Source organism: Corticium candelabrum, chromosome 12, assembly GCF_963422355.1.
Source record: "Corticium candelabrum chromosome 12, ooCorCand1.1, whole genome shotgun sequence".
Classification (NCBI taxonomy): Eukaryota; Metazoa; Porifera; class Homoscleromorpha; order Homosclerophorida; family Plakinidae; genus Corticium; species Corticium candelabrum.
In genome coordinates this window covers 3865966-3888127 of record NC_085096.1, presented here as the reverse complement: position 1 = coordinate 3888127, position 22162 = coordinate 3865966, and the positions used below count along the sequence as shown (strand labels likewise).

Below are 22162 nucleotides of genomic sequence, written 5' to 3'. Positions count from 1 at the left end.
GAGCTATGGCTATCTGCAAGGAATCCTTAAAGCAGTTCTAAATAAACGGCAGCTGAATCAACAACCTCTTCGAAAACACAAAGCCAGACAACCTCCAGTGATTTTACCAGCCAACATTGCCACCTGTGAAAGACCACTCAAGGAAACTGTTGTTAGTGCTCGTAAAACAAGATTTACATAGAACATACAACTATGACATACAAACGCTATAGCATGTATAAGATGGGACATTAGTTGACAGATTCTTAGAATTAGGTAGTTACAAGCATTATTGTCAAAATCATATCTAATCTTGATGTTCCCTAAACCCCACGTACACTTCGCCTTCTTCTGAGAAAGGTCTTCTAATAGCAAAACTACACATGACGGTATGACCATTCTAGCACGCCTGCCCAGTTTCCTAGGAGCCCAATGTGTGAACTGCCTGTATGCTGTCGACCTCAAAAGCCTGTAAAGTGAAAGAAAATAAACAAATGGCAATAACGTACGCACTTGTGTCAAGAAACCTGTGATTCAGAGGTTCTGTGAAGGAATCTTCAGTGACATCTACCACTGCGGACACAGCAGTGTGCAGAACGTCGTCGTTGAGGCAGACAAGCTCAAAAGTTGCGTGTTCTACCACACACCGTAAACCACAGAGTCTCTAACTTAGCGCGTCAAACTCTTGGCAGCAAAGGCAGTGGGCATGACGACACACTGACCGCATGTGCACCAGTCTGAGTTGACCAAGCGCTCGAGGATTCCGTCCCCTGTGTCCGAATCAATTTCATGAGAGTTTCCCGAACTCGAACTGCTCTCAGCGTCATCACATTCGGGCTCAAAACTGTACGGAAGCTACGCCATATACTCTGATGGCAACACATGCGCAATCGGTAAGATATTCGTACGTCATCATCTCAAAATGGCGACTACCATAGGGTTACGCCCCCACGTTGGAAGCTCAATTTCTCCGTTCAGAAAGAGTTCTATTAAGAAAGAAAGGTACCAATAGAATCAGGTCACTTAGTACTATCATGAGAACGTTACTTCTATTTTCATGGGAGTTCCCCTTTAAGTGCATCAATGTTGTAGACATATCAAGTTTAATGTAATAGTTAGTGGAAACAGCAAGGACTCTAGCATAACTGATTATTTTACAGAATAACTTTGATTTGTTTTGTATCTTACATTGCACAGTTTTATTGATGATTGATCTTAAATTACACAAGTACGTAACAGAGACAGCGTATGTCTTTCTGAGGATATTGTTTCTTGTACGAGCATATTTAGTGAATCACTCTGCCGCCTCAATTGCATATGTACTAAGGTTACTTTTATTTCTTAGCAATCAGCAATGTGCTACATGGAAATCCTTTTTGCACTCAAGCAGTTGCTCTAGTCAGTCGCGGCAAAGTCGCTGATATTGTTGTTGATGATGACAAGGGGGAGTTGGGATTGTGTATGAAATTGGCGGCTGCAGCAAACTCTGTTCCTGAGAAGCAGATTATAGTAACAGACAAACAGGAGGAACGCAGGAAGATGCTCAAAACAACTGAAACATTAAGTCATTTGGCTAGTGAACTACAGATGTTGACTAGCCAGTCTGCTTTTGTTTGCAATAGACAAGAAGAACAACAACAACAACACATGAAAGGTAGGTCGTAATGGAATCTATTTAGACCTAAAACTGATTTGCCGTTTTCTTGCCCGGTCAAATTAAGTACACCAGCCATGTTCCAAAGAGTTGAAATCCATGACCACCGGCATAGAAACCGGGGAGAGTAAGTGGCTGAAGCCCCCCTCGCCTATTGTAGGAACTGCAATGTTGTTTGCAATTGACTTCTGCAAATCTGTTTGCGGTCTTACAAGCGACATCCACAGTAGACTTCTCCCCTCGTGAACATCTTCTACACCACCGTTGAGTGAGAAGAATTTCATTATCACACATGAAATCACCTGCTACATGGACGATCCGATCAATCTGCTACATCAAAAATCGATTGTGACATGACTTTCTTATTAACAGGATATTGATTAAGACCTTGATGTATTATCTTGGATACTTCATATATATTGTCTTCTAAACTTAAAGAAGCACTTCACCGATTGACGCATACGCATTAGCTAATCGTTTCTTCTTCAAATTGGAAAGTTTGACGCTGTGTCAAAGCAAACTTGCTAGCTTAGCATTATAATATCGCAAACAGCAAAATCATACGAGAATTTTTTCAAAGTAACGTCCATTATGTGTAGGTTTCGTTTTACCGCTTTCTCTAAACATTTGGTATTTGTGTAGGCAAAAGGAAAATGTGCTTTTACATCACTGACTCACCTTCAATCGACGGCTAAAAGCACACATACGGCGTTGGTTCGGCTGTAGAATGAAGGCACTTTATGCCACGAGATTATGTCCGGTGACCCCCGTTTTCGCGTGCTTTTCGTATCACTCAAGTCTTTTTGTACGGTAGTATGGCTGTAGTGTTTAGCACTCTAATTTAACAACACAAAACGAAGCCCTCCAAACAAACTCAGTCTCTAGCACTGTATTACAACTCTTCCCTCTAAACTGTCTAAGTTCCCGCATTACTACACTGCAAATCCACTCTTTCCGATGGTCTCGAAACCCGTGTGGACCGCCAGAGGACAGGCGGTACGTCTACAGCTCTCGTTGCTGATGCTTTCAGCCTCTCTCCCTGCTTGTTGGCTGCTGTACGATGACATCTGAAGCGTTTGTTTTAGGTCTTGCTTTTCTGCTGGCGACCTTGTGCTGTCTTCTCCTTGCTGCTGATCTACCCCAACGTTGGGAATGTCCTTCATCATTCTTTGTCTACTGTCCGTGAATGATTGTCTATTTCGAACGTGATCTATGAGTCGCTTGACTAACCGTCTGTCCTCCAACCTCACCCTGAAGATAATGGTCCCGTTCGACTTTCAACCTCACCTACTAACCCACCCTTGTCCCTGCCAAAGTTACGCACAAACACTGTTTACTCCGCCTCCAGATTCCTGTAAATGCAAGACATGTCATTATCCTTCCTTTGCTGTTATTGCGCTCCCCTTGCTTTTCTCGAAAAATCTAGATGTAGTAAGCCTAAACAACCTTGTCTCCGTCCCATCAGGACACAGCTGGCGCCTCCCCTGTGTTGCGTGTGCTGTGATGCTGTACCGAATAGAATTTATTCAGCTTCGTTTTCAGTGGTCCTTGGTCGTTTTTCATTCGGTTTATGGCTGCCGTAAAGGTTTTAACTGCCCTCTCGCCCAGCTCGCTAGAGAATGCACAATTGGGTGCCGTTTGTAATATGCACCATTTTCTTGGTCTTATAGAGTTACCAAATTTTTGGCTCTTAATGGCCGAGCGATTATCACTGACAATGATTTCAGGTAGTCCGTGGGTTGCAAAGATATGCTGTAGAACCCGAACAGTTGGTCCAGTTGCGATGGAACTCTGTTGTTTTACTTGCAACCATTTGGAGTACGCATCTGATAGTATTAAGAACCACCGCTCCAAGAATGGCCAAGCAAAGTCGATATGTAATCTCTACAACGCACGTTCTGGCTGTGCCCCAAGGGTGAAGAGACGCTTTTGGTGGTGATCGCTGATGCTTTTGACATGTACTGCAAGACTCTGCTCTCTTCTCTATATAAGCATCCAATCCCGGCTACTAAATGTAACTTCGTGCTAGGCTCTTCATTCTAGATACCCCCGGGTGAGCCGCATGTAATTTCTTCAAAACCATTAGCCACGCCTTCGGGGGTATAATGACCCGTGTCTCCACAGTACACAACCACTCAAGACACGTATCTCTTGCCGGCAATTACAGTAAGGCCAGAGCTCGGAGTCTACTTTACTTGGCCATCTACTCAACACATAGTGCCGGACAGTTGCCAGTTGCCCATCACTGTCTGTAAATTGCCCAACCTCTACAGTTGTTATCTGTCTGGAAGGGGTCATTTCCAAGAAGTTTAATGATAGCACCGATTTACTGGGTTCGTCGGTCACTTCCGGTTTAACAGGCAAAGATAAGCCTCACAGCTCATTGGCGTTGGCATTTGACGTCCCTGGTCGATAACGTAGTTTGTATTGATAGCCAGACAACATTATTGCTCAATGCTGCATGCGACCTGATGCCATCAAAGGCACAATCTTATTCTCTCCTAACAGCGATACCAACTACTTATGGTCTGAAGAATTATTGTATATGCTCTTCCACTCAAGTATTGGTGGAACTACTTCACTCCCAACAGCAAGGCGAGCGCTACGTGGTCTATTTGCGCATATCTCCTCTCTGCGTCAGCCAAGCTTCTGGATGCGAAAGCGATTGATCGCTCTGTACCGTCGCCTAGTTGGTGTGAAAGTACGCCTCCTACCCCGTACTGGGAGGCATCACAGGCTAAGACGATTTCCTGCCTGGGGTCAAAATTTATCATCACCTGACTAGACTAAAGAGCCTTTTTTTGCTCGTCTGAACGCTTCCCTATGCTCATCTTTCCACTGCCAACGTACGTTCTGGCGCAACAGTTGATACAAGCGAGCCAGCCTTGAAGAACGTTTTGGTAAAGACCGGCTATAGTAATTAATCATACAGAAGGAGGATTGAAATTCGTAACATTTTTCGGTTCAAGTGGAGCTTGAATAGTCATCACTTTTTCTTGTCTGGTGATAGCCCTGGCTATTGATCGTATGGGCTAGGTAACTGATTTCATTCTAAAATAACGAGCATTTGCCAGCTTTAAACGCAATCCCCCATTAGCTAGGCGTTGTAAGACCATTTCTAGGCTCTACAAGTGTTCCTCAAGACAACGTCCGGTCACTAGAACATCGTCCAGATAGACCACTGTCATGGAAATATCCTAAAGGACGATGTCCATTACTCTTTGAAAATTTCCCTGACCCGAGGCTAGCCCAAACGGCAGGCTTTCATACTTGAACAACCCAAAGAGAGTATTTATGACTACGTACTTCGGTGATGTCTCATCAAGCTCCACCTGCTGTTAAGCTTGGCTCAGAGCTAACTTTGTGATGACTTGACCTCCAGCTAGAGAGACAAATACATCATTGGTCTTGGGTAATTGGTATTTCTCGCAATGAGCAGTCTTGTTAACCGTCAACCTAAAATCACCACATATAGTGATTGAACCGTCCTTTTTATAACCGGTACTACCGGAGCAGCCCTATCGCATAATCGAACTGCTCTTATATTTTTTGATCCCACCGTCTTAACTATTTTTAGTTTGATTAGCTCTTTGTAAGCAGATGGTACGGGCCTATGCTTGAAAACTGACGTGCAGAATCCAATGTCACTGCTATCGATGCTGTTGCTATCGATGCTGTTGCTCACTCCAGTAGTACCATCTCCTCCTTGTATAGTTTCTGGTATTTGCTGATAATGTTTTTCTGGAGAATTCCTCCTTACTCCTGATGTTCTAACAATGGTATGGAGGTAAATTATCTCTTGCCATTTCAGTTTGATGGCTTGCATCTAGTTTCTACCAAACGAATTAAGACCGTTGCCTTTGACAATGAGTAATGGCATGGAAGCCATCTGCTGTACATAACTCACTTTCACATCTGTTTCACTAACCAATGTTAGTGATTCTCCTCAATATGTCGTAACTGTCATTGTTGGCTACGTAATTCTTTGGCCTTCCATTTATACCATAATTTCTTGCAATTAGCTTTATTTACAACTGTTACCGCTTCCCAAGTGTCTATCAACATCTCCACTTTCTGTTGATTTATCGTAATCTTTACCTTGAGTGGCTTCACTTCATTGCCACACTCCACTAAGTGTACCGCATTCATTGCTGTCTCTATCATTTTGTCTGATTCCTGGAAATCTGCTACTTGGCTTATTTTGTGGACTGCTATTGTTTCTTGTTGTTGATTTGGCTGACTTCGGCACAATCTTGTGGTATGGCCTCGTTTCTTGCACTTCCTACACCCTGCTATATGAAAACGGCATGGCTTGACTTGGGAAGATACCTTGATGATACCAGTGTTTTAGATACCTTGCTGTTGATTTCCAATTTACTTTGTTTACCATAATTTCACTATATGAACGTATTGGACAGCTGAGCTCATTATTTGCCCGGAATATTGCTTAACATGTTTCTGTATTGTAAGATAGAATTTGTTTGCATGTAAGTGCCGTTTGATTATAGGTTGTTCTCTAATGCTAAAGAAAGTTGCTAGAATGTTGCCTGAATCGGCTAGAATGTTGCCTGAATCTGCAAGCCATGTAATTGATCAAAACTGTAAGGAAAGGATGGCTGCACGACAACAGCTGGCAAACTGTTCTGCAATTATTATAACTTTATCAATCTTGGTCGGCAAGAATCTGTCGATGTTAACAGACGAGGTCGTGAGCATGAAGGACCAAGAAGAAATAAGACTTAACATCAACGGTTTGTTAAGAAGTATGAAGGAATTAGAAATTTTTACCAGCTTAGACAAGAAAGGAAGTGGTGCTCAACATTTACCACAAACAGATCATCCATTTCAATCCACTACAGTTTTGAAAAAATGTAGGTTCAGTAGATACGTGAAGGCTAAATTCGAACATTCACAATTGCAACGATGTTACCTTGTTACATCAGCAATGAGTCGCTTATCTAGAAGGAAAATTTCACTGAAACATAAAATTATGACAACAAAAGATTGTGAACTGATGAAACGAGATATCGATACTTTTAGACATACGTTTGAACAGTTGGAAAACACAACTTGGAAATCAACTAGCAACATACCTAAACGACATTCTTACGGTGATGACATTTTAGAGTTAAGGAAAGACAGATTTCTAATGGTATATGTGGTACATTCTGTGTTTAGATGACTACTTTGAAGACCAAAGTGCTAGTGAAACATGCGAGTAAGATTCTATCTCAATTTTGTATGTATAGACACTCACACTTTTTATTAATTTAGTTTATAGATTGTTGATTGATCCTATTGTTTTCAACGCTAATATTTATAGTACAACAGAGATTTCCTAAAGCAAAATTATATAGCTGTCCTGGCGTTTGTACGGTGAATGCGTCACAATCATTGGGTGCCTACTTTTGCAAACTTTATAAAAATGTTTAGAATTTGAGAAACACATCTAGCCTGTTAATTACTTTTAAGAAAAACTCAAGCTTTCAATGTCTATGTGACTGATTTGGTTAACAGCTGTTTATCATCAATTTGCACAAGGCTTTGCTGATGTTTTTTTATTATTATAGTATTAGCGACGAGGGACAGATTGCGCATTGTTTAGCAGGTTTGTCATGAATTCGGATTTGGTGGCTTTCTGGTCTATAAGTTGCTTTTTTCTGTTGCTGCAGATCTTGATGCATGTCCGAGCAATATTCAATTGAGACATGTGTCTGAAAGAATTGAACCAAAATGGAAAATTGTAGCTCGCTACCTTCGTCCCCATGCCCTTCAATCTTGCGATGTTGCTCGCATTGAACATACGTATTCACTTAATTTGACTGATCAGTCAGCTGTCATGTTGGAAAACTGGCGTAAAACGCACGGCAAGCGAGCGACCATCAGGCTTCTGTGTGAGTCTTTGCTGGATGCTGGATGTCGACTGCATGCAGAAGACGTTTTTGGAGAAGAATTGGTGGAAAGAGTTGCTTTAGAACTTAGACCTAGTGAAAACGGTAGTAGCAATAAAGTTAATTGGCTTTACTAATACATGTAGGATTATTAACATTTGACGTTTTATGTTGTTGGTATAGTGTCTGCTGAAGATGAACTTTTTGATCTGTCTGTGGCAGTGGGAACAAAATGGCGAGAATTGGGGCAACTTCTTGGAGTAACTTCAGAGCAAATGGATTGTATTGAAAGAGACATTCCTACAACAAGAGAAAAAGCATTCAAGATGCTACATGATTGGTATTGCGCACGTGGAAGAAGATGTAATTTGGTTGACGTGAAATCTAAAGTCACAGAGTTAAAGAGAGGAGGAGAAAGTGCTAGACAGGAAAAACGACGTAAGTGAAAGCAACAACCTACAATCATGTATTTGACTGGTTTTTGTTGCTCACTTTCAGACTTCATTTTTCCTCAAAAACTTTGTGATGACAAGCGATTCTATGGTCGTGAGTATGAACTGAGTGAAATGAGGAAAAAATTGTTTGAAAACGACATTCGCTTTTCTACTGTATCAGCTGAAATTAAATTCTGTCTGCTGGTGATACGATCATTACTGCAGTAAGCGTCTCTTGTAATACAATCTGTGTATTGTTGTAGGTGATCCGCGGTCTTGGAGGTATTGGCAAATCATCTCTTGCTGCTCGTTTTGCTGTCATGTTCAGAGATGTGTACAGCGACGGAGTATTCTTTCACAATGCCGAAACCTGGGCAATGCTGGAAACGTCAATTAGAGAAAACGTGAGTTTAAAATCGATACTTTGCTGTAATGTTGTTTGTTTGATACTCTATAAATCTTGCTCTATAAGGAGCATTTGACTCCATACCTTGATTGGACGAGCATCATTTGACTCCTTACTTGTTCTTATAAAAGTCCATATATTTCTCACCTTGATGCTTGAGGAGGCAGGTCTCTACAGACCAGACTCCGTTTCCGGTTTTTTACGTAGAAATTATGTGACCCTTACGGAGAGGAGGAAGGATGGGAGAAAACACACTGCTCGAGTCGCCAACGGAAACTATGCGGAGGAGGACTGCACAAGACCTGCGGGAAATTGTGCGCAAGCTCGCGGTCATTCCTTGTTCGGGAGGCGCGGCTCGCCCTCGCGCCGCCGAGGCAGATTCAACTGCCAAACTACGATCAGCACATACTGCCAAAGACTCCCGTAAGCGGTCCTTTTTCTCCGAAGGGACGCGAAGCTGAACCCTGTCGGTATCACAATGCCCAATGTAACGTTATCGATGTCGTTGGTCCCTTAAGCTTGTGACAAGCCACTAACACAAGCTTGCTACATATCTCTAGTGCCATTGCTAAGTTTTCTGCGCATTCGTCTGACTCGGGAACCTCACAGAAAAGGAAGTCGTGTAAGTAGTGAACGCCGAAGGTTACACCATTATTGTACATTATCCATAATAGCGTATTGGCGACGCCCGGAAAACTTTATAGTGCGCAGCGTAGTGGGAATGGGAGAGCAGTATCTATGCAAACCTACTCTGCCATCTCATACCGGGAAGGCTACGATCGTCTGGATGCACTGGAATGATGCGATACGCACTTTGAGTGTCTATTTTTCCCAGCAGCGCCTGGACCTGAGATACAAAACTCTTTTTACCTCGTCATCTAAGCGTAAATGTGAAAGAGAGCAAAGTTATGGATCTCTGCCATCATTGACACTGCTACCTCCTGACGAAGAAATGTCGTCCAAAATTAGTCGCCATTTTCCCGGATGGTGTGGCTTAGGAATTACGCCAAAAGAACTAATCTGGAGGTTTTCGGCACCAGAAAGAGGGTCGGCCACCCGACGTCGTGCCCTTACTTTCCGAAAATACGGGAAAATGGTTACTTTCTGTTCTTTTGCGGACTCTATGCTGATTTTACTTTGCTGTTGTTATAGTTGTGTGAACTGCTAGCTCAACAGTTCAGTGGTACTCTTGATGAAATGAACAAAATCTTTCTGCATCACATTGGTCACAAGTCAAAGGTTCTTTTATTGTATGATAATGTAGAAGACGTTGATCTATTGTTACGAGTTTTGCCGCATGAATTCTCAAATGTTCACATTTTGGTGACTACTCGCTGTTGTACTGATAACAAATTGTCGCAAAAAGCTGACCATGTCATTACAGTTGAATATCTGTTAGGCGACAATGCTTTGACGGCATTATTTGGTTGGGCTAACAGATCACATCCAGTTGATGAAGATGAGTTGCACTATGCAAGAAGATTAGTAACCTGTCCATTGATCCAAGGATTGCCGTTAGCCATTGCACATATTGGCACATTTATACGACAAGCAAACATGTCATGTCGTAACTATTATCACCTTTTGAAGAGAGAAGAGGAGGAGATGATAGCAACAGCTTTAAACATTGATAAACTTTTGCAATATTTTCACATTAGTCATTTGAGGGCCCCTTTAGCTGCTATCTGTGTAAATCATCCTGGGCAGCTTGAAACACTTGATCATGAACTGATATGTCGCATTGCTGACAATCCTATCGACCAAAGAACTTTGCTTTTTGCACAATTCTGGATGAAGAACGCAAACCATGTCTATCTGACGTGGCAATTTGATATTGAATCTGTGAGTGATGATGCCTTGAGTGTGTTGGAGTTCGCATCTTTAATGTCATCCAGAAACATACCAGGTGACTTTCTCCAGTTACTGACCTTTTCAAATAGAGACAGACAAGCACTTCGTAGGTTTAGTAAGAGTCTAACAGAGTTGTTATCTCATGCTCTTATTACGACAGTTGAAACGGATGATAACTACAGATGTGATGTTCATGCTCTAGTACAGTCAACAGTATGGCAGCGTCTCCGCAAAAAGCCTCATATTCTACACGCTAAACTCACTTGCTTGGCTGAGCATTTGCAGCAAATTTTGCCAAAAGGATTACGTAACACTAAACTTCAATTGAAAGACAGCAAGTTTGTGGAAATGGTTCCTCATCTTTACAGTGTCGCTGAAAGGATTCTTACGACCCAATGTGACTATGATGTGTGTTGGGATGTTGTTCAGAGAGCTTGTGATACCAGCATTTGCAATCGTCACGTTAATACTGGCTTTCGATTGTGTGAAAGACAACTAAAGATTCTCGAACCAATTGGGATGTATTTACACAATGAATGTCGTTTGAAGGGAGTTGAAGAAATCCCATGTTCCAAAGTTACTTTTTACACGAATGGTAATGTAACTTATTGCCAGAAAAGGTAAAAGCAGAATTTTATGGAATTGTTGTCTTCTAGCTCTCTATCAAATGGGTTTATCATGCAACATTCTGAAGCATAATGCGTCTGAGTCTCTGAGCTATTACTTGAAAGCAATTGACGTGATGAACATTGTCTTTAACGGTCATGTGTGGAAGAATTCTTTCTATTTAGACGGTAATTTCTTATACACACAGGATGTTACATAGCTTAAATTGTCTTTTGATTATTAACCGGTGGCGACTGAACCTTTCCGCGCTAGGATTACACTAATACCTTATTACACGGAAAACGGACCAACGGACAGCCAATGGACAGCTGCGCATGCGTTCATTGTTACTGCTTTCCTAATTCACGTGCCAGTGTGCCAGTGGATATGATGATCTCTTTGCATACTTTCTCACATGCTGTTCAATGTGATCAGCAGGAACTAGTCAGGCTGCGGACCCTTTTTGCTAGAGTTAACTTCCACCATTAGCCTATTTTATCTAATTCCATTTCAGATAAGAAAATTATATAGCTGGTTAAGTTATTCATCAATACATGCTATCTTCACATTTTGAAACTTTCTGCTTTAGGTCTAGGTACTCTTAAACTTCCAGACCAATTTTTTCAGCTTTCGTGGAAACTGAAATACTAGGCTACGGTACAACAAGCTTGTTAGAGGACGTAATATGCGATAGGCCGGATCACTATCTATTTGTTTGCTACGGCTCTGTATAACCAGGCCAGTTCCTTCTCACACTCTTCTTTTTAGTTACCAGCGCACTGAACACCAGCGTTTATACAGGTTCGTGTCGTTTCTTGCTTGGAAAGCAGTTTCGTTTTTCTTAGATAACAGCCATAGCAATTTAATGCTTCTTCATACTAATAATCGAAACAATGTTTAGACTAACGCTTCCACAGTTGTGACTGTTCTGAAATCACGATAAGATTATCGCAGAAAATTGCGAAATTAGGCTTTGTTTTGCTCTAGTTGCAAATCGTTGAAAGCGATCCTAGTATTACGCGATCACAAAGTCCCGTAAATTAGTAGTCGTCCATGGACCTGGCAATCGCATGCATCAATTACACTTTTACACAAATTGGTGATTAATCCGCATTAAGGCCGTGACACATTCTTGAACGTGACAGACACAGTCACACATCTAAACTTAGCCGCCAGACCTGATGTCTTTGCAGTACTTTGCTCAATAACTTACGAAAATTTTAAAACCTAGTTTTCAAAGCCCATTGTTAAAGATATGGTACCTGCCGGTTTCATTACACCGTACAGGTAGAAAAATATTTAAATGAATATAATTGTAGGGCTACGTTGTCCCACAACATTAATCAATTTTTTTAATTTTTTATTAGATCGCCTATTAACGTATACCAACTAACGAGTTAGTTAGACCGGAGCTATATCTTGCAAAATTATGCATAAATCATAAGATATAATTTGAAATGCGCAACACAAGTAAGTGTCACTTCTTTTAACTTAACATAGCTTCAAAGTCAATATTCTTCATGGTTGCGTCTTAGATCTGTTCCGAATGATGTTGTTGGGTAAACGTATATACATTTGTGTTGTTAAACCAATCATGCTTATATTTGATGTTGCTTGTTTCTTGCACAACTAACATTGATCTTGAATTAAATAATTGTTGTAGTGCAATTCGTACTCTTCTAGTGACCTAACTTTGTGTTTTGCTTTCAGTTTATGTAGAAATGGCTAATTCGCACTTACAGTTATGTCATCTTGCTGAATCTGAACGTCTCTATTTACGTCTCCTTGATATTTATACTTCGCCCAATTCCCCACAATTTTATTCAAGGCATGCCATAGAAGGTTAGTTATATAAAGACGAGAAATCTTTAAGTTAAATAAGTGACTGATCTTTGAACTACAGTAATGAACCAGTTGGCCAATGTATATATGACAGCTGTTCAGTTTGATCGTGCCTATGATATGTACCAACGAGCACTTCATAAAGCGCAGTTTGTTGAAGGATCGGATCTCATTATTACAATCAGTAAGTGACATCAATGTCTTGCATCGAAGCAATATGCATTGTTGTAGTGTTCCTATATATTTAGTCAAATTTAATTGTGCTGTCTGTCTACTATCTGTTAATGATTGTAATGGAGCTCGGGAGCTTTTAGAACAAGTGCTGGCTACTATGAGACAGACGCTACCTGCCGATCATGTTGACGTTGCTCGAGGTGAGCTGCAAACATGTTTAAAAATGTCATTAGCTAATTACGGTCTTTCTTCACTTTCTATCTCCCTTCCTCTCTCTCTTCCTTCCTCCATCCCTCTCTGCCTCCTACTCTCCTTCCTTCTCTCCCTTCCTTCTTCCCTTATTTGGATTTGGAGCCATTTTTGATGCGTTGTAAGTGTTGACTCAGCATCCTTACCGCAACGATCCAACACCTCTATAGTAAATGGACGAAAGAGATAGGTGAAATCTAAAGATTTTTGCTAGTATTTTATATTCTTTGCCTTCTTTCGTTCTGCTGCTGCGCAACTTGCATGCATTCATGAAACCTTTTTTAATATATTGTTTGGCAAATGGATGAGCATTTGTGATGTCTAACAAGAGCTTCTTTCCCTCAACATAATCATAATATACTTTGCCCTGTCTTTGCCTTCCTTCAAACTGGTTTGTGAATTCTCTTCGGCATCGAAACCCAACTGAAGATAGCATTTGAAAACACTGTTTGTGATACTGTCATAACGATAAATAGCGCCTTCTCCCCACTTGCAAATGAGAACATGATATTCTGTGTCGTGTATTGTTTCTTTGCATTTTGAACAGAACTGTTTAAAGTTGTAAGGGCTGGTAGAGCGGCACCAAGTCGCAAAGTGATGTAATACAAAAGTCTGCAATTGACAAAGGGTATGTCTGCGAACTTGGGATGGCGTCTAACTAGCAACCTGCAATGGAACCTCTACAGCTGATGACTCTTAATTTGTCTTTGGAGGAATTGCATTCACTGAAAAGTTTTTCAAATGCAGAATTTCTGATTTTGGAAAACAGTTTAGATTGCAACCTTTTTTGGATGTTCTGGCAGGTGTTGCAGATCAGGAATGTGCTGTTTGTTTGATTCACATGTCTGATGTAAATCACATAAGGTATTGTACAGATGATTAGATACACACCCATTTTCAGCGGTGTCTAAACAGTCATCGACATGTTGAAACCAATTGCTGATATTGGCCAGTTGTCTTTCTTGTAAAGGAATATGAGAGATATTGTTTGCTTATGCTTCCAAATAGGTGGGTGCAGCTATAGAGGATGACTGAGTAAGTCCAGTTCACTTTGACTTATGCGAAGGGAGAGCTGTTGTTTTCGTAGTCCAGATAACTTGCACCCAATTATAGAGTTAAACGTATTTGTGATGGTACAGTCATTGAAGGAAAGGATCAAAGCATTTTTTATATTTTTTGGTATCTCACAGGATCAAAGAATAGACGTAGCCATTTATGCATCATTTATATTCCAAAGATTTGACAAGAAGACGTTGGCTGATGACTTGCTTCAAGCAGTTATTTTTGACAAAAGAGGAGACAAAGATCCAATTGCACATTCTAAAACTACCAGACTATCTTTGAAAAGGGAATAATCAAAGACCATTCTTTGATACCCATCGGCGAGAATCCTTGACACTTATTATCTCGTAATTCTAATTCAATACTAGAAAATTTGTCTTTCAAGTTATTATAACACTTGATTACTTCTTTTTTTTGACACAAGAATTACGCTGTCGTCAAGATAGTTAGGTGAAAATACTGCCTTCTGTTCTTTAGCCGCATGAATCAGCTTTAGTTGGAGAACTAAGACAAATAGCGATAGCCCTAGGGGATCACTTTGCTACAAAACCTTCTTCAGAAAGTATACAATTTTTTGACATCCGATTTGAGCAGCGACCCTTGCAGGAGTGATAACACTATTTGACAAATGGATACAACTCCGGAAATACCTATGCCACTTCAGACAAAATGCATATTTATCAATGGTATTAAATGCATCTTGTCATCTTGATTCATGACAACCTAATCCCGATTATTTTCAAGACAAGCCTGAATGAGCGGAACCATCAGCTGGGCTCCACCAGGCATTGCAACTTCATACTGACTTGGAGAAAAAAAAGAAGATATCTTTTGCTTGAGCTCATGACATGCAATTTTGGCAGTCGGACGACGAAAGCAATCGCCAACAGCAATTGGTCGAACATCATTCATATTTTTTTGCAAAGCAATCATTTTAGCACCAGCTAGAGGTGTAGCCACAACGTCGGGTATGAACCTGTTAAGTAACTATTACACAAAGAAAACAGATGATTTGCAGTGCAATCAAACTCTGACAATTGTTTTATATGTTCAGGATTGTAGCCATTGAAGCCGCAACTAGACCATTTGGACATCCTCTGAGAACCGAAAAAATTGGAAAAAGACATTTGAACTGGAGGACAAGATGTCTTGAGGTGCATTTAAACCGTAGAGATTGGAGTTTACGTTTTGAATACTTGTCTTGGAAACGCTGGAAAGTTTCTTCAGATGTACTAGCCAAACCTGAACTTTCTGGTAGATAGCTTTCACAAGCAATTTCTTCATTCTTCACTTTTGATTTTATAGATCTGATCAAACAAGATGATAAAACCTTGGAAGAATCAGACGACTCAGCATTTTCTTGGTTATAATTATTAGGACGAGGCATAGATAATCGAAACAGCTCCACAAAATTGAAATTTCTAATTTTTTTTTAAAAAGCGACGCTCCTATTCCTTTGCTCCAGACTTCCACCGCGCTTCACTGGTTGCAAGAGAAATCTTGGGGCGAGAAATAGTGTCCATGCCATCAGATCGTTGCTGTCTTGGTAAGATTTTCTAAAGACATCATGCAACATTCTCTGAAGAAATCTTGTAAATTATAATGGACATGTGAATTAGACTGAATGATTGACATACTAATAGATTCAAAATCTACAATTTCCAAATTCTCCATGCTTTGGTAGCATTCCTTTGTGACTCTCTGACAACAAGCAGAGATGGATTATTGGTTGTTAGTGTCAAGCTGCTTTGTTTAGAATTGAGTTCATCGTCTACTTCTTCTCCTCTCAAAATGAATTCACCAGTACTTGTCGTGTTACCTTTATTTTTATCGAATTTTTTAATTTCGCAGGAGATTTCAATTTACACGACGCATTGACAGCTTCTTTGTTATTGGCCTCGGAATACCATCGTCCTGATTGACATTGCGTACTAAATTTGAAGCCGTTACTGTCGCTTGAGGAGATTTCGTTTTGCTATACTCTTCATGATCAAGGCTGGTAGTAACACCGCCAAGGACATTATCAGTCGTATTTGGATCTCGTCACGTTGGACAGTGTTTGTGTTGTCATGCAATACATCCGGGCTTTCCACTTCATTAGTCAATGGCATGGATCTCTTCATAGCTTGAATAACATTAAGACGCATCCACACGAGCATTGGAACCGGTCAATTTACAACTCGTGCGGCTTACCGTACAAACTGCGAGGTTCCAAAGAATGACGAACAACAAACTCGTTTGGAATGATACTAACGTCGTGATTTCTCCGGATATGATCAAACACTCGTCGACAAGCTCCTTGCAGATATCTTTTGACTGGGCAATCAGGGATAGGACAAGATATGACGTTACAAGATTGAGATTACATTCGAGACAAACAATGCAACTGGAACAACTACTACAAGATAGGCCCAAAGTACGGTATGAACAATAAAACGTTTGGCCGTCCATTCAAATCCGGTTCCCTTCCTTCCTCCCTCCCTCCCTCTGAAAGTTTGAAATATGCCTTGTACGTACATACAGAGTATGAGCTACAGCAATCACATCAGTCACTATGTAAACTACCATACGCTAATTAGACACAAATGCAACCTCTACTTTTTATCAACACTATCCTGCAAGAATGAAACTAATTTACTTAAAATCGATACTGCAATGTTTTGCTTCGATATTAGTTCATCGCAGTGGTAGCGAGTGCAGTCTGTTCTATATTTGCTGCAACCTTAATATGAGTCATATCTGCATTTCCTTTTCAATTCACACTACTAGTTGACGAAGCTAATAGTTTGAAGAGTCACCCAATACATGTCAAGTACTGCTGGCGCAAGACTGTCAGCCTCCTTCAATGTGTTCACGCTCTCTCTACCCCAATATCTAAACACTCCCAATGCAAGAGTTCGGAACACGTGTCATAGGTCCATTGCTGCTAACAAATACTTTTTGTTTTTTTATCACTCTTTGATGATGCAGCATATCATGATATCATTTTGCTCGATCGGATGTAATGCAGTGTACAGGGATGAGTAACTATAATGTCCAACAGTAACTTTTTGCCTTGATTTTAATCATTGACAGCTACATATAGGCGTTTCTTTCCTAGGAATTTATTTTGCACCTTCTTACACCGAAAGCATAAAGACCTGAACATGTCGTATAAACTGTCCGATATATATATATATATATATATATATATATATATATATATATATATATATATATATTATATATATTTTTTTATAACTAAATGTCACACATGGGGCAAACAAAAAACATACATGAAAGACAAGTATTATTACTGGATATGTCAAACAAGTGCACTACTGGTCAAAAGACGACAGAAATACATGATTTGTAAAGATTTATAGGGAAGGAAGTAGAAAGTGCGATGATGAGAAAACAAATTAGGTGTAGAGGACACTGTGGTAGCAGCACAGGCAGACGAATAGACACGATGAGCGCTGAGTGCTCAAAGAGCAGGGTGAAGGTGCGGCATACATCAGACTCCCGAATGACCATGTTGTCCAGCAGGAAAGAGGAGAAAATAAAGACAAGGCGACATTCGAACAGGATGACAAAAGATTTCCAGGATGAATACGATAGCAGGAACACCACAGACAGCCGAGGAAACCCGAAGAGCGCGAAATGCTGAAAGATCCAGGCGCTTTCTTCCTACGGTCAAGATACCGTAGCATTCTGACAGAAGACGCAGTCTGAGCGAACAAGTCAAGACATTTTTGCGAAGTCCCGGATGTCCTGACTGAATTCGAATCTTGCTCTGCTCGCTTTTTGGTAGTATTCAACACACTCCCCGTGTAGCTTTATGTGCAGGAAACGCGTAGGTTGGATTTGTTTCCATCGACTATAATTATTGGATTGCTCGAAGCTTTTCAAAGGATGACAACACGTATATTGTACACAGGACTGGTGTGGGCATGTTTTCGAATAAACTGGAATGCGTAACGTTTACGCCATTAACAAATTTTACGCAGTGGTCGACCCATCGAGAGGAACCCCAATTGTCAATTTTTTAATTTTTTACACAAAACTCTCAGTTTGTTTGCCAAGTGTGCTTGCCGATTTCGGTTGCGAACGGACAAAAGACATGGCCGCATATCGCAAACACACAAATAGACAGCTAATTTGAACTTTTTGTACACATCATATATATATATATATATATATATATATATATATATATATATATATATATATACATACATATATACATATATAAGCCGGTGAAATAGAGAAAGATGAAAAGCATGACAAGGTGGTTACTCAAGCAGGAGATCATTTCTATTCGTTCAGTTTATAAAGTTTAACACACTGGCCTTCAAGTCTAGAGATGCGGAAGATCATAGCCTCAAAAGCTTCATCAATGAACAACATACCTTCGTCTCAGACATACTCAAATGTGAAGGAACAGTTGTTTGTGAGAATTTGGCAGTATAATGCCAAGCTATTATACAATAGACTGAACCTGGACTTTGATGACTTGTGGGATTTTCTTGTCACTGTAATGTAGTTATGTTTAGAGACTGAATGGGTTGGGTAGTTTGGGGTAGTCTGGTGCAGTTTGAGGTAGTTTGCATACAAGAAGAATATTATATATATATATATATATATATATATATATATATATATACATATATATAACCATCCTGATTTCGAACGCAGTTTACTTGCATACTTTGACTTATCGACTCGAAAGTCTGACAACCGTCTTTCCTTACTCAAGCATCAAGTTGTCCAGGTGCAGCATCTGACGTAGGAGAGATGTTGAAGCAAGAACGACATCACTTGAATGTGTCTGGCGCAGGCAGCTTTTTATCCGCTTGTACTTGAGACTCTATAGGTCTTAGACACCTTCTAGACTTCAATTTCTCAAGATTACAGCTCGTATTGCCTCTTCTAAGCATAATGTGTCAATTAGCCAATCTGTCTCTTATTTTCAGTAGCAACCCTCTACTAGACGTAGCAATGAAAAAATGATACTAGCTATATGGGGTATCGATTGGACGGGTAGTCCCTTGGGACTTGTATTATGTCATCGCTCAATGAACTATTATCGGTACTCGTTCGCGCTATGCCGGCATGCTCTTATCGTTACGAGAGTCCGAGAAGAAAGTGTGTGTTAATCTCCGCTTGTACCTGCATGCAAGTAAATGCGCGGAAATAACTACATGTATATGTATATATATATATATATATATATATATATATATATATATATATATATATATACTATACTATACTATCTTATACTATATTGTACTATACAATAAAGCGGTTCCGTCAGGAAAGATGGATGTCTGTCTGTAACGCGCCGATCAACACGTCGCCGGTCTCTGATCGTCGCGAAATGCGGCAGTCCGAGACGAATGGTCCAGTTTGATTTTGCCTGAAATGCCTCCATCGGCCATTAACCATACTTTGGCGGTCTGAAATGAGATGCGCCGGAGTTTGTTTGTTTAATTAGCCGAGAATCAGCCACACCATTGATACTAAAGCGGGTGTGACGTACTTTCGCCAGCCGCTGTACGCTACTCCTCCCCAGCCATGCGCCAGCTTTAGTCGGAGTAAGCCGGTGCGTCGTCTTCGCTGCATGACGCGCGCGCGTGTGTGCATGATGTGAGAGAAAGAGTGTGCATGTGCGTGTGCGCGTGCATGTGCACATGTGTGTAAATTTGTATTTAGAATAAGTAATGACTGGCGAAAGTTTACTTTACGCTTCCTTGGCTTATGTATAGCTACTATCTAGGTGCTACCGCCATTCTTACCACGCACAGGGCGGGTGACGGCTACTATAATATATGTATGTGTATGTATATACATCTCTCTCTCTCTCTCTCTCTCTCTCCCTCCCTCCCTCCTTTTCCCTCCTTCCTCCCTCCCTTCCTCCCTCCTTCCTTTCCTCCCTCCCTCCCTCCCTCCCTCCCTCTCTCTCTCTGTCTCTCTCTCTCTCTCTCTCTCACACACACACACACACACACACACACACAAACACACACACACACACACACACACACACACACACACACACACACACACTACTTCTACCTTTCACTATGAAATTTTATTAAATTAATTGTATGTTATTTAGTTCTAGGTGAATTGGGTCAATGTTACCTTGGCTTAGGAAATATATCCGAAGCCACCCGTATGGCAGAAGAGTCTTTGTCTGTTGCGAGGTCAACCCGTGATCGTGACGATCCTATTGTCGCATACCGTCAGTGTACTTGAAATGTATAACGATTTGTTCCGAATTGTATATTTGCTTTCAGTTCTCTCTCAGCTAGCTGACTGTTATTTGTCTGCTGGAGAAGCGGCTGGAGCCATCAAAATATATGAAGAATGTGTTGAAACATTTAGGAAACATCTACCAGATACCTTACTAAATCTTTGTACCGGTGAGTCACATTTCACATTAAACGGGTTATCTACTCTATCTCAATGCACTTTGATTGCACAGTATTACACAAATTGGAAGAGCATTATGCCTCAAACGGTATGCTACAGAAGTCGTCCTCTTTTCTTCAAGAAATTATTGGATTTTATCGATTATTTCGCTACGACATTCATCCTAGATTATGTCAATGTACATAAATTGTGATGTCAATGTACATTTATTTGTTGGAAGCCGTTATTTGACGTGTAGGCCTTTGCTCTCTTGGATTTAATTATCTGAAAACTGGCAACTTGGTAGATGCTGAGAATGTGTTCAGACAAAGTTTGCTCATTTTTGAAAAAAATTCATCTGAATCCGTTCAATGTGCTACAGGTTTGTCAAATTTATCAAAATGTGGTCTCCAATATCTTCGTGGTTAACTTTGTAACGCTTCTGTAGCGTTGCTCGGACTTCAGGCTTGTCTATTTAAGCAAAATCGATATACTGAATGCTCACCGTTGCTGTCGCAACTCTGTAATATTGTCGCACAAAAATTGTTTCCAAAATCGATAGAAATTGCCCAAGGTAAGTTCGATAGACTTTACTCCAGTGTATTTGAAACTCATGTAGCTTTTTCACTTTGCTTTTAGTATTTGGACTGTTAACGTTTGATAATTGTTCTTCTGATATATCATTAATCGCATTTTCTGAATATTAATTCTTACTTGTCTTTGTATACAATTAATAATGTGGAAAAATTCTTGGGATTTTGTTGCAGCATCTTTAATCGTTTGCTTTTCAAATGTAAATCTTAGCTTGCTTGGAATTTGGAGAATGCTGTTTGAAGTTGCAGCGACTGGGAGAAGCAGAAAAAGCTTTGTCAGATTCAATTGAAATATACAAAACCGTATTGCCTGCAGACGATTATGATATGAGAAAGGGTCAGATATGTGTTGTCTGTTGCTGGTGGCAATGTACTAATTAGATGGCATTTTTGGATTTAAGTTTTAGGTCAAGAACAAGTTCTTAATACTATAACCTTATCTTATTAGATGATAACTCTTCATATGTATACGTGGGTTATGAAATTGCTTTACGATTTAGGGACTGTGCATGGTATTGATAAACCACTAGTAATTTGCAAGTCTTTCTTTGTTTTTATTCTTTAAGAATTTTTTCGTAACCATACCACCTGTATGGATGGATACAAAATTAATCACGTAGAAGGATACAAACGTTTAATGTAGTTTAACTGAATATGACATAGTTTCTCTTCGTTACTGCATTCTCCGCTGATTGTCTCGATACTTTCAGCGTAAGCTACAGTGGCAGTAATATATACGGTATATTTCATTGTCAATGTGTATGTTATAAAAGTTCTCTTATGTACAGCTGTTAAAGCTCTTGTACGCCTCGGATCGTTGTACGAAGAAAAGGGTGATTTTAGGAAGGCAACGGAGCTCTACAAGCAGAGTTTGAATACTCTTGAACAAATTCCACTTATTTACGTTGACAAGGCGGATGGTATATAAATATTATACAATTGAATTAAGTCGCATTTCAATTGCCTAAATGTGGTATAGTATTGAATAAGGCAGTAAACTGCTTATGGAAGCAACAAGACTT

The 22162-nt window shown here is 40.2% G+C and overlaps 2 protein-coding genes across 2 annotated transcripts; one reads left to right on the top strand and one right to left on the bottom strand.

Moving 5' to 3' along the window:
• Window positions 1–57: 57 nt before the first annotated feature.
• Window positions 58–5797, bottom strand: LOC134187590 (uncharacterized). Its single transcript, XM_062655743.1, has 4 exons — window positions 5675–5797; window positions 702–834; window positions 507–615; window positions 58–448 (listed from the first exon to the last, which is right to left on the bottom strand). Exons 1-4 carry the CDS (start codon window positions 5795–5797, stop codon window positions 58–60), a joined length of 756 nt encoding a protein of 251 aa, XP_062511727.1.
• Window positions 5798–6623: 826 nt separating this feature from the next.
• LOC134187589 (uncharacterized) lies at window positions 6624–22068 on the top strand. Its single transcript, XM_062655742.1, has 18 exons — window positions 6624–6744; window positions 6812–6851; window positions 7204–7241; window positions 7306–7629; window positions 7708–7962; window positions 8023–8162; window positions 8222–8362; window positions 9517–10810; window positions 10872–11009; window positions 12532–12663; window positions 12725–12847; window positions 20252–20377; window positions 20433–20558; window positions 20621–20746; window positions 20807–20929; window positions 20996–21121; window positions 21352–21477; window positions 21929–22068. The coding sequence occupies exons 1-18, from the start codon at window positions 6624–6626 to the stop codon at window positions 22066–22068; spliced, it is 3639 nt and encodes a 1212-aa protein (XP_062511726.1).
• Window positions 22069–22162: the final 94 nt, after the last annotated feature.